This window comes from Sceloporus undulatus, chromosome 1, assembly GCF_019175285.1.
Source record: "Sceloporus undulatus isolate JIND9_A2432 ecotype Alabama chromosome 1, SceUnd_v1.1, whole genome shotgun sequence".
In the NCBI taxonomy this organism is placed as follows: Eukaryota; Metazoa; Chordata; class Lepidosauria; order Squamata; family Phrynosomatidae; genus Sceloporus; species Sceloporus undulatus.
In genome coordinates, this window is record NC_056522.1 from 201,840,793 (window position 1) to 201,853,913 (window position 13,121).

General features: G+C 43.4%; 1 protein-coding gene across 3 annotated transcripts in view; it reads left to right on the forward strand.

The window, feature by feature from the left end:
- Positions 1-2,353: 2,353 nt before the first annotated feature.
- Positions 2,354-13,121, forward strand: part of CERKL (ceramide kinase like) — a 52,706-nt gene continuing 41,938 nt past the window's right edge. For 2 of the 3 annotated variants that reach the window (XM_042455362.1, XM_042455369.1), the window contains exon 1: positions 2,354-2,736. In XM_042455362.1, the coding sequence (XP_042311296.1) occupies positions 2,433-2,736 (304 nt within the window). In that variant the 5' untranslated portion in view covers positions 2,354-2,432. Of the gene's footprint in view, positions 2,737-6,274; positions 6,582-13,121 lie in introns of those variants that run through there. The other variant, XM_042455379.1, reaches the window with a different exon arrangement.

Genomic DNA, 13,121 nt, shown 5'->3' on the forward strand with positions numbered 1-13,121 from the left:
GGTCTCTTGGTGGGAGAAAAGTGGGTGTAAATCAAATTAATTAATTAACAATGATAAATTAGTTATTTACAGGCTCTGGCACATTAATGCTCAAATGAGCTATGCTACCATACTGGGCCTATATTGCAGGTTTGTTGTTGTTTAAAATCAGTTCCACATTCCCTTGTGTCATGAGTGAGCCCAGCTTTCTGTTCACAGTAATGTTGTAAACAAAGAGAAGCAGGAGGATAAGTAGACTGTGGAGATTATCACACGAGGAAAAGAAAGTCCTTGTTCCATCCTTGTCCTGTCCTTATTGTGCTATTGTATGAGGGACTTTCATATAACATGACACTTATCTGGTCATTATCCCAACACTGAAGTGCAATTGACCACGATCATGCAAAAGACTTTCTGAAGACGTCATGCTCATCCCGTCATTGTCCTGTCAAGAGAGGTGGTATTGTCCCATCATTGCCCTTCATTTTTCATTAACTGAATAACCCATCAATACTAGTGACAGGACAATTTCACTTTGCTGACAGGATAATTACAGGATAAGTGTGATGTGTGTGACATTATGAAGTTGAAGGCTTTCATGGCCAGCATCCATAGTTTTTTGTGGGTTTTTTGGGCTACATGGCCATGTTCTAGAAGAATTTATTCCTGATGTTTCACATGCATCTGTGGCTGGCATCTCCAGAGACTGAGCCTGCGAAACCCACAAAAAACTATGTGTGTGATATTATTTTGTGTGGTTGCAATAAGGATGGGACAATTATGGGAGAGCAATCTGCTTCGCTCTTGTCTCCATCCTGTCCTCCACATGATAATCTCCTGTGTCTTTGACTGAATTTAAATACAATGTTTCAGTTGCCTTTCTTCTTCCCCAAGTCTCCTCCAATGATGAAAACTAATGGGTTAAACCAATCAAGTTATTAAGCAGGAAATGCCTAAACCTAGGCCCAAGTCACCCACACAATCACCACACAACACAAAGCTGCTTGCCTCCTTTCCTTTCCAGCCTTCTGGGCTTGTTGAGGGGAAGCGGTGAGGGAACAGAAGAAGAAGGTGGCAATGCTATGCCTGTTCAGTAGAAACCAGGACCTGCAGGGCGGGATGAGGCTCTTTGCGACTGCTCCATTTTAACCTACCCATAGGCCTGTGTTAAAGAAGAAATTGGGTGAAGTTGAAGGCTTTCATGGCCGGCATTCATAGTTTTTTATGGCCATGTTCTAGAAGAGTTTATTCCTGACGTTTTGCCAGCATTCTCTTAAGGTGCCAGCCACAGATACTGGCGAAACATCAGGAAAAAACTCTTCTAGAACATGGCTGCATAGCCTGAAAAACCCACAGAAAACTAAGAAATCTGGGGTTTATTTCTTCAAACTGGCCCAGCCCAAACAGTTTTAGTCCCTTCAATCCAAGATTTTCTGGGACAAATGGCAGCCCTAGTACTGGTAATCTAAAGGAATCTAAGGAAAAAGTGAAAAGTAAAAATGTTATAAAAGGGGGGGGGTATGTGTAAAGGAAAGCAAAGGAATAGTTGGGGTGAGAGTGAGAATGTAACAAAAGAATCATTAGGTTTACTCCTCTCAAGATGGAATGGCATAAACTGAAATGGATGGGATTTCTTTTTTTTTTCTTGTCAAGACTTTTGAGAGAGTAGCCAGGTCCCAAAAGAGTAAACACCGAAATAAAAATGAACTTAATTAACTGTTAGCGTTTCAACACTGTCGTCTTTTCAACTGCGTTTTCTTCTTTTCCATGCTGTCTGTTTTAATATTGCAAATGGTTTCATGCTGTTTTAAAATGTAACACTTTTTCGTGTTTTTAATTGTACTGGGGATGTACTAAAGCACAGGACAGTACTTGCCCATAGAGAATTACGGGGAATACTTGCCCATAAGAAAACGTAAGGATTACTTCCCCATAGAGAAGCATGGAGAATACTTGCCCGTAGAAAGGGTAGGATATTATTATTGTTGTTGTTGTTGTTTTCATTGTATTAAAGCCTATTGTTATAATTCCATTGAATGAAAGCCTTCTAACTAGCTGGTAAAGGATTAAACTTGGATATATTCTTTCCCTTTCTCTTTGGCTGGCCCCCAGACAGTTCTTCTAGTTGTGAGAGAGGAGGACCAACTCTTGAGGAAGGGGGGGGGGAGTCCCTCATTTGAATTTCCCGCCTTTCTTTCGCCCAGGCCAGGAAAGGTCACCTTTCCCTGAGCGCGCGCCCAGGGACCAAGGCTGGCGCGCGCCTCAGTCCCGGGGATTCCCCAGCAGCATCCCAGGCAGGCGCGCGCTCTGCACTCTGTCTCCAGCGCCTGCTGCTGCTGTTGCTGTTGCTGCCTTGGTAGCAGAGAGAGGAGGAGAGACGCACTGGGCAGTGTTTTCCCTCTCTCTGTGTGGTCATTCCCCCCCTTCTCTTTCACATAATAATAATAATAATAATGCACCGCCCCAGGAGAGTAGCCTGGAGCGAGAGCTCCGAAGACCCTCCTCCAGGGCTGAAGCCAGGCTCTGGGGTGACTTTTGGGTCCCAAGAAGAGGAGGAGGAGGAGGAGGAAGAAGAAGTGGGGGAGCCTCTTTGGGGGAGAGGCCCCCAGGTGCAGCACCAGGAGGAGGAGGAGGAGGAAGAAGGCGAGGAGGAGCCCCTCCTGAGGGGCATTTTCGAGATCCAGAAGCGGAGCTGCGACGCAGTGCTCAGCCCCCGGAGGCTCAGCTGGAGAGCCATCCAGCCGGAGAGACCCCGAGGTGAGACACCCCCCCCCTCAGGCTTTGGGCGCGGTTTCTTTTTTGGGGGAGAGGGGGAGAAGCTGGGGAAGCCCCTTCAAGTCCCCCTCAGTCACAGCCCGAGAAAGCAGTACGCTCTGGAGACTGACTGAAAGGGAGAAGTTGGGAGCCTCTGGGGCCACAACAAACTACACTTCCCAGGATTCCCTAGCACTGAACTAGGGCGGTTAAAGCAGCCCCAGTCCCAAACTGGATTCTTGCTGCAGTGTGGTTTGGACCTCAAGTCAGTCTCAAAGGCACATCTGAGGGAGGGGGAGGGAGAGGGAGGAGGCTCAAGTTTATTATTATTATTGTTATTGTGTTACCAACTTCTCTCTTTTAATTAGACTCATCACTCCACATTTGCTGGGTTTAGGGGCACAAGACCCCCGTGAATATAGAAAAACCACAAATAACAAAAACACTATGTTTTTACCTGAGAGGACACCTCTCTAGGTATCTCTGGGTCCTCCAGTGCAACTCTGTGGTCAACGGCCGACAGACACTGACCATAGAGTTGCTCTGGAGGAGCTACAAAGGCCTAGTAGAGTAGTCTCTCTAGGAATCTCTGGGTCTTTCAGGGCAACTTTTAGTTAAAGTTGATCATAGAGTTGCACTGGAAGACCTAGATATTCCTAGAGAGAACGTATTAAAACCGTGAATAGTCAAAGCCACAAATGTGGAAGGATGAGTGTACTGTATACACTCATGTGTAAGTCTAGAAATTTAGGTCAAAAAAGTGACCCCAAAAACCCTTTGTCCCAATGGTGCTCCTGAGGGGGACAGTGCTGCTAACTTGTTTCTCACTGCAGAAACAATCCAGTTGGACTCTGCTTTAACTGCCATGCCTTAGTGCTATGGAATCCTGGGAGTTGTTGTGCCACTAGAGCTTATGGCATCCTGGGATTTGTAGTTTGTTGTGGCACCAGAGCTCTCCAAGAGAGAGAGGGGTGAATGCCTCACAAAACTACAGTTCCCAGAATTTCCTAGCATGCAGCCAAGGCAGTTAGTGTCAGTCTGATTGCAAAGAAGCATCTTTTTCGTTTTGCAAATGGATGTTACATTTCTTGGGCTTTGAGAATCTCCCAGTGACCACATGGTTAGAAGGAGGAGGTGCCAGCCTGCAAATGATACCCCTCCATACCACCTGAACTGAGAACAAAAAGCAGGCAACATGCAGGCCCATGACTAACATCTTCCATTTCTCCCACTCCTGTATGGTTTTTAACAGCTTGCCTCATGAAGAAACCAGTGGAGCTTTGAAAGCTTGCAACATGTAATTGTGCATTTTGGTTGTTCCAATAAATGTATCAATTGTTTGGTGGATTTTTTATTTGTTCTACAGCCAACACAGCAACCCCTGAATGTTTTTTTTAGTGCCAATCCAGTTTCAGCAGTGGAAGCTCTAGTGGGCAAAGTCACTAACAACCTAAGAAACTAAATGCTGGCCAGTGGGTTGCAATTCTGTTTTTGACTGAGCTGGCTGAAAAGTGATTCTCCCTCTAACCCCAGGGGTGTAGAGGAGCCCCAACCCTGGCAAAACAAGGGCTTTCCTTCCCATAGTCAAGAATTCTGCCCCTCAATGAACTTTGCCATCAGTGTGCAAATTCTTTGCATTGCAGTTACTTGAAACATGAGTCGAACATTTAGAAATACAGCAGTTGAACCTTGCATTGAGTGTTGGACTAAGAAGATTCTGAAGATCGGGGTTTGAGTCCTCCCTGGGTCATGGAAAGCCACTGAGTGACTTTGGGCAAGTCACATACTCTCAGACTCAGGAAACCCCATGACGGTTCACCTTAAGGTCACCATATGTCAGAGATGACTTGAAGGCGTACAAGAGCAATGATCCAAAGAAAAGGGACAGGCAAAGTGACCAAGGGAAAGCAAACACAACAGATGTGATTCTTCTTTGCAATACTAGTAATTTGGGGATTGGAGGAAAATTATAATAATAATAATAAATAATAAAATTTATTTATATCCCACCTCTCTACAAAATGCAATAGAAGCGGCTTACAAGATTAAAATATACAATCCAGCAACATTGGGGACTGCCTGAGAGCTGGTGGAGGACTACTTCTGCCGCTGCCCCCCCATGTCACCTGGGAAGAAGCTCCCCAGAACTGCGGAGGACTGTCTTGCCGCTGTGGTGGCTTTTTACCAGGGGGGAGGGGTCAGTGAGAGAGGGGTGTTTTTATGTATTATTAATTGTTTTGTTGATATTTGCTGTGAACTGCCCTGATCTATGGAAGGGAGGTATAAAAATAATAAATTTATTTATTATTATTATTACAATCCGAACCCTCAAAACCCCCCCCCAAATACAATTAAACAATGTAGAATTTAAAACATAAAACATACTTAAAAACAATACAATAACTGTGGTGAAGTCAGAGCTCAGCAATTAGATTTTCCTTCTGTTAGCCAAAGAGCTATTCGGGAAAGGCCTGCCGGAAGAGAGCCGTCTTTATAGCTTTTTAAAAGCTGTTTAGAGTGGTAATATGACGGATCTCGTCTGGCAGGACATTCCACAATCTGGGCACAATAGCTGAGAAGGTCCTCTGGGAGGTCATAGAAAGCCTTGTTTTACAAGGCTGTAACACGTTTTTTCTGGAGGATCTAAGTGTGTGGGGAGGATTATATGAAAGGAGGCGGTCTCGAAGATAGGTTGGACCCAAACCATTGAGGGCTTTAAAGGTAATCACCAACATCTTGTACTGGGCCTGGAAACTGATGGGAAGCCAGTGCAGTGATCTTAGGATCGGTGTTATATGGTCCTTTTAGATGTACCAGAGACCAATCTGGCTGCCATGTTCTGAACTAATTGAAGTTTCCGGACCAAGCACGAGGGTAGCCCCATGTAGAGTGCATTGCAGAAATCAAGATGTGAGGTTACCAGCGCATGTACTACGGTCTCAAGGTCCCTGACTTCCAGGAAAGGGCACAGCTGGCGTATCAGCTGAAACTGATAACAGGCACTCCTGACTGTCGCATTCACCTGATTTGTCATGTGAAGCGACGAATCTAGGAGCACCCCCAGACTGCGAACACAGTCTTTTGAGGGGAGTGTGACCCCTTCCAGGACTGGAGGTTGTATCCCGATACCTAGGTTCGGAGCCAATACCGTAAGTACCTCTGTTTTGTCTGGATTCAGCTTCAATTTGTTTTCCCTCATTCAATCCATTACTGCTTTAAGACAGTCATTGGGAGGAGAGACGCCATCTGAAGTCAAAGCTGAAGACCAAGGCATGGAGAAATATATCTGGGTGTCATCAGCATACTGATAATACCCCGCCCCATGCCTCTGTATGATCTTTCCCAGCGGCTTCATGTAAATGTTGAAAAGCATCGAGGACAGGATGGTGCCTTGTGGGACACCACAATTAAGCTCCTTCATTGCCGAGCAACTGTCCCCGAGCACCACCCTCTGGAATCTGCCCAAGAGGAAGGAACGGGACCACTGAAGCACAGTGCCTCCTATTCCCAACCTTCTCAGGCGATTCAAATTTCATGCGCAGGGGGAATAATTCTTATTTGGAAAGGCAATGTCAAGGACCTTTTCTACTTGTCAGGGCAATCTGAATGAACAAAAAATGAAAAAAAGAGTGATTTAAATCAGTGACTTTTCCATTAATCCTTTTTTTAATAAATGGGGCGGCATTGGAGTGTGCAGCGTGCCCTGAGTTTAGCCCCTAAGACCAGAAACTTTAGGAACTTTTGATCTTGTATTTATCTGTCCAGGAGCTGAACTCTTCACTGAAGAATCTGCATGGAACAAGGAGTTGTATCATGTATCAATGATCTTTCCCTTGAGGATCTCACAGGTGCTACCATTATTATTCTGTGTGCATCAGACAAACTCAGTTTTTGGGAAGCAGAGAAGGGATGTTTGGTTCATTTTTCATTTTGCTTCATTTGCCTTGTTTCAGGTTTTGTTTTTGTTTTTTGTTTTGCTTGGGTGGCACTTCTTTTGGGATTTGCTTTTTATATGCCATGGTTTTAGTCTGGCTTCTGCCATGTATTTTGTAATCTGAATATTATTATTCTGGTGGATTCAAACAATTAGATGCACTTTGCATTAAAATTAGGATAAAACTGCTAGTCATGACAACTCAGGTCACATTGATATCAACAAGACCTTTGGCTTGGATACCATTCATTCTACAATATTTTATGTTTTGTCAAACTGCAATCTGGAAAAAGGCAGCAAACAAATTTTAAAATACACACAAAGTTTTATAATAAAAAACCCTGATACCATTATCTTTAGTTGATGATTTGTTAACTTTATCTAATCTTGTGTGTATGTGTGTTTCATTTAATGAATTAATTTTTATCCTGACCTTTGAAGTAAAGTTTCCTGATGGCAGTTCCCAAAGGTAAACATTGAAATGATATAGAAAACATAGCTGATTGAAAAAAAAAAACCTAAAGTACAATTGATTGAAACAATTAAACACAGTTACTTTTAATAAGAAAAAAATATAGCTGGCTCTTTGTAACCATGGGGGATCCGTTCCTGACCATCCTGCAGATACCAAAAAAGTCCTTGCATGTTCAAGCCCTTGTTGTGTCCAATGGCAGCGCATGCATGCAACCACGTTACCATTAGGGACAACCCTGTTCTCTTGTGGTGGTGCATGCATGTGGCCACACTGCTATTGGAGACAATGGAACTTAATGATAGTGTAGTTGTGTGCACGTGCTGCCATGGAACAATGGGGACTGTCCCAGGCTTGCATTTTCTGGATGCTTGGTTTCTTGGGTGGCAAGTCTGCAGATACCAATGGTTGACTGTATTTTATAAATGGTGCCTCTGCAGCCTAGAATAACCACAGGCCTTTCAGAATTATTTTATTTATTTATTTATTTATTTACGGTATTTATACCCTGCCCTTCTGCCCTAAAGGCTCCATTATAATTATAATGAATTATAACACTATTGTTCCACTTTCGCTGCCATGGGTCCAACCTATGGAATCCTGGGATTTGAATTTAGGGGAAGTGATATTTAAAATTGTCTGTCAGAGAACTCCTTTGGTGCCTCTGACCAAACTACAAATCCCAGCTTCCACAGGATGCAGCCATGGCTATTAAAGTGGAATCACAACATTACATTTGTATAGTGTGAATGGGCCCCAGGACTTTAAGTTTCATTTCTTTCATGCCAGCCAATCTAATTTATCTTAAGCTAATTTATGTTACATACATGTTCATATGGGTGACGATGGACCCTCATATAACTAGGGTTTTAAAGTTAGTCACCAACACATTAAACTGGGTCCTGAAGAGAAGTGACAGTGTATCTGGTACTGAATCATGGTACAGATTTTGAACAGCTACGTTCTATGTGCAAATGCTACACTCTGCACCAGCTTTAGCCTCTGAACTGTCTTTAAAGGTAGTTACACATAGGTGTTTTATATTAGTTTAGTCTTGTTGTGGCAAGAGCATGGATGACTGGAGTGAACTTTGCTCTCTCCAGAAAGTATGGCTGGCAAAATCAGCCTTAACTGATCATAGTTATACAGTGATTTGTTATTTGATGGAATGTTTTATAATTCTGAATTGCTGTCATTGGTTTTATATTTTATCATGCGAATGGCCTTTGGCTTAAGCATTAATAAAGATTGATTGATTGATTGATAGTTATACAGTGGGTCCTCACCTTACGCGGGGATCCGTTCCGGATCCCTTCGCGTAAGGTGAATTCCGCCTATGCTCTAGCCCCATTGGAAACAATGGGGCTCGTGCGTGGCGGCGCGGGCGCGCAGGGGGCGCAACGGGCGCATGCGCCCATTCAATTGAATGGGACGCGCCGCCCCTTCCACCCCGCGCGCGCCGGCAGCTTTGAACGCCTATGCTCAAAGCCACCTATAAAAAGGCAGCATATGGCGAGGTGCGACTGTACTGATAATCAGCTCTACCTGCTTGTCCATAGATAGTGGAAGTCTGCATTTTGAATTTAGGAGAACTCCTAAGCTACATCTTTGGTCCAGATTGGGGATGGGGTTGCAAGAGAAAAGGGACAGAAGGACACCATTAGATACAATCCATGGCAGTTTTTAAAACTTATTTATCCCACTTTAGTAAGGTCAATACATGCACAGAAACTAATCTCTGTTTAGGATTGATCTAGATCTGTGGAGATCTAGGAAAGCTGAGAAGAAAGAAGCTCTGCACTTAGGGATGCCATATCCCAGCGGCCCCCGGGACAAACCCGCTTTTGGGGGGCCCCTGCCTGCCCCGGCCCGGTTCCCCCCCAATTGGGACCTTTGTCCCAGGCCCAGCCTCCGGGCCGGGCGCACTCATGCGGCCATTACCGCGGCCGCTAACGCGGCTGGCCGGCCACCCTCCTCCTCCATGGCCGCGCCGCGCCGCCCTCCGCCTCCACCGCTCCTCCTCCACCTACCCTCCCCCAGTGCAGCTGCTGTGCAGCCCGTGGCGCTTGCCTGGGCCACAGCTGGCAGCAGTGCGTGCTTGCCTGCGCGGGGCTTAAGGGGCAGCGCTCGCCTCAGCCTTCTGGCCAATGGCAGACGAGCAGAGGCTGGCCTAGTTTCCAGCCCCAGTCTGCCATTGGCCAGTGTCAGGAGCCTTGGAGGAGGAGGCGGAGGCAAAGGAGGAGGAGGGGTTTTTCTTGCTATCCTGAGATTGTAGCGAGTGTGCTTTGTGTGTGTTTGTGGGTCGTGTGCAAGTCATCGGAGGACCCTAAGGTGAACTGGGGGTTTTCATGGCAAGTTTTGTCAGAGGGCCTGGATTGCGTGCTAGCCTGAGGCTGAGAAAGTGTGCATTGCGGTTCCCCCCCCCCCCAGATGTCCCACGTCCCTGGACACCCCACCCCCAGCCACCAAGTGACCACCCAGTGCGGGCCCGCCACTGCGTTGGGAACTGCGTCTCTAACACCTTGCCACCAACTTTTCTTCCTCCTTTTATTGCCCTCAACTTTACCAAACATTCTACAGTGGACCTTGTTCTTTCCACGGGTGTTTTGCGTTCCCAGATCCCCCCTGGATAACAACATCCATGGCACGCTTTAGCGCGTCCATTAACTATAATGATAGCAACCCGGTGTTCCCTTATAAACAGGGAAGAAAGCGAGGTTTGATATATTGAAATGAGATTTTTGTCTTAACATTGTAAACGTGATGCTTGAGTCCGTGTAGAAAAATCCATGTATAAGACGTCCGGACTGTAGTCGTTTCTATGCGTCCTTTCTTCTCAATAAATGGTCAACAATTCCAATCTCAGTTTTAGTTAATTTTTCTCCCAGGGGATAGTTTGGCCTGTGATTTGCTCAAGCGACCCATTATTTATCTTTTTAGCTATCCGAGGTACTCTCAGGAACCTTTTCCAGCACCGCTCCGCTCACCAAGCTGATTTTTTCCTATCAGCTTTCTTTCATGCTAAGGCTTTCACAACCCAATACAGAAAGGGAAGTACAATCGCCTGGAACACTTCAACCCTACTATGTTAATTATCTTTACACTTGGGGCTCTTGTCTAGTTCTTGTAGCTGCCCTTCAAAGTCCTAGTTTCTTTTGATTTCCGACTGCAATCTCGGTTGTGATGACTATGAGCCCAAATCGAGTGGAAATATCTTCCACGACTTTCAAGGCTTATCATTCACTGTAAAATTATGAAATTGTCTATAGTCAAATTTTTATTTTCTTGACATCCTCAAGTGAGTATTTCCAACTATTAATACAAGCTGGGGGCCCACAATACAAGATACCAATAATATGCTAGGGAATCTGGAAGGATGGATCCCAGCCCCCAACATTTTGACTCAAATTTGGGTCTTCTAAATAAAATTCCTAGGGATGACCCCCTCCCCAACTTCTCCTAATTCGTTTTAAAAACTAATACTTCAAGCTATACAAAGCATTCCACAATAAACACAAACAATTCTAGGTATAATATTACTTTTAATCATGAGTACCTCCCATCACGATTCGCTTTAAGCCCACTAATCTCTCTTAACCTTGTACATATCTTTTATCATTTTATTATGTTAAAATTAATCATCTGAGCTCGTTACGTCCCTGGAGATACATTACCCAAATAAGCTAATAGAATTCGGACAATTTTGAAAACTGCCATGCTTAAAATACCCTTTCAATACTCCTCGTTCCCACTGGTCAGCTATTTTGACGGCATCATTAACTGAATGCCTGGATATTTTATCAAAATTATTACAAAATTGCCTTAAAACAGGGCTGCGGGGCTTTTAGATGAACATAAAAGCAATTGGCGAAAAATAACGTTTTAAATTCTAAAAATTATTTTTTATTTAAAAAATACTGAAAAGACAAACTAAAATCATGTATTTGTCCATATTCTCTGACTCTGTTTCCTAATATGCTTGTGTTACTTACATAACCCCCTTTTTTTTTAAAGCTCTTTCTACAGAACTCATCCCACCATTTTCAATAACAATAATGTACTGCCTGGTGGCCGTATCTATGTCATTTTTCAATTTCTTTCAAATATCACTCTTTTCTATTGATACACCACACTAGGCAGAGCTGACATCTGTTCCTTCAGAGGACTGAAAGCGTCCTGCCAACACTAACTTCAACTTACTTTCCTAACATGCCTTCAAGTAGCCCCTAGAGGGTAAACTTAGAAGAGGAATTGCTCAAAGAACTGAAACTCCTAATTTATACCACATATAGATCTACCACTCACAATTTACTGACAGTTTATGTCATGACCTTCTCAAACATAACATATCACACATGTCCAGTATTTTTAAATGTACATTTTTTGAAATAAGAGTTTTTCTTCAGTTTTAGCCAGCACAACGTGCCTAACTTTGTAATTTATTGATTAAACAGTTTACATAGTCATCATGCAACATTTTCCGATTTTTGCCTTAATCCATTGCAAAATACTGCTTCCTAGCTAGAAACCGAAGGAACGCATCAAATCTCCATACAACTTTTTCAGTGCTGCAGGTTCAAAGCCTAGTAAATAATGTAATTGCAAACATTATTTCAATGAATATCCTGTTCTACCTCCTCCAAATATGTTAGGTACATTTCAAATTAACAAAACTACTTTTCAGAGGTTTTGAACTTGTTCAAACATTGATGTAGAATTGCACCTAAAAGCTTTTATCAGGTACTGTGCTGTTAAAACGAGTCAATCACACTTCGCTATTTTTTAAATCATTTGGATTAGTAGCCAAGCAACAGCAAACATGGATAAATGACCATCTGCCAGAACTGGACAGATTATATGGCAGGCTAAGTCATGAAGTTTTCAACATCTGTAAATGGAGCGGACAACAAATTGCTTCTTAGAACTCCGAAACCAAATTCCAGAATTTAGGGGCGGGACTCAATTCAATGTTTTTTCATGATTAACATTGCTACTATACTGCCAATTCGTCTTCAAAGAATGCTCATCTTTGTGTGTCACATGAAAGCACAAGCAGTACCATGACATCACTGCAGAATTTGGTCCTTGTTTGCCACTGGAGCCAGCACACTGATATGGAAATAAACTTTCTGAACAAATGTGGCACCAGAATGGAGTCCAACTCACTTTACTTTAAGTGTGGCTGCTTCTTGATATATTCATGTGATCGGATCGGAGAACTTCCACAGCTTCACCTTTCTAGAAACTTAGAAATTCATTATGTCACCCCCCTACTAGATGCCTAAGTAGTGCTAAACAAACCTCATTAGAATCACATATTGCCCAAAAATCATTTTAATGACTCAGGAAGAAGTGAAGACAGAGAAAACTAGAGTCCAAATCATAATCAAAGCTACTTGTTTGTTAATTCTTGTGTCACATTCCCCCATCACAGACACACACAAACAAACAAACCGTATTTTGAAATCAGACTACTGTGGAGCAGATGTAAACAATGGCCGAAATCCAGAGGGTGGACGTCCTAATAAAAAGGCCAGTACTAGCTTCAATTCCAATGCTGGGTGTTAGTGTCGATAGGATTGACATAAGTCAGGAGACTCCAACTAGGACACAAATGGAGGACACATGTGTTGTGAAAAAGGGCGGGACACGCCAAAAAAATAAGGAGGTGTTGTGAAAGGTGTCATAGAGAAAAGCATGGTGTCCGTAGACAGGAATGCAAATAGGGAGGACACGTTGGGAAGGAATACAACAAAAAGAAAGAATCAAGATAAATACCAAGGCTGGGGTTGAATATATTGATAAAAGAAAAAAAATAAAATAAAAAGGATGCGGTGTATTGTATCATTAAAAATAAAAAAAAATATTTCACTCACCCCTGAATCAGAGGGAGATAGTAATCATTGCATCACTCACTACTAATCTTAATAAGTTCAGAAACTGAAGAAGCCAATCACTTTAATATCATAATCCTACTACCAT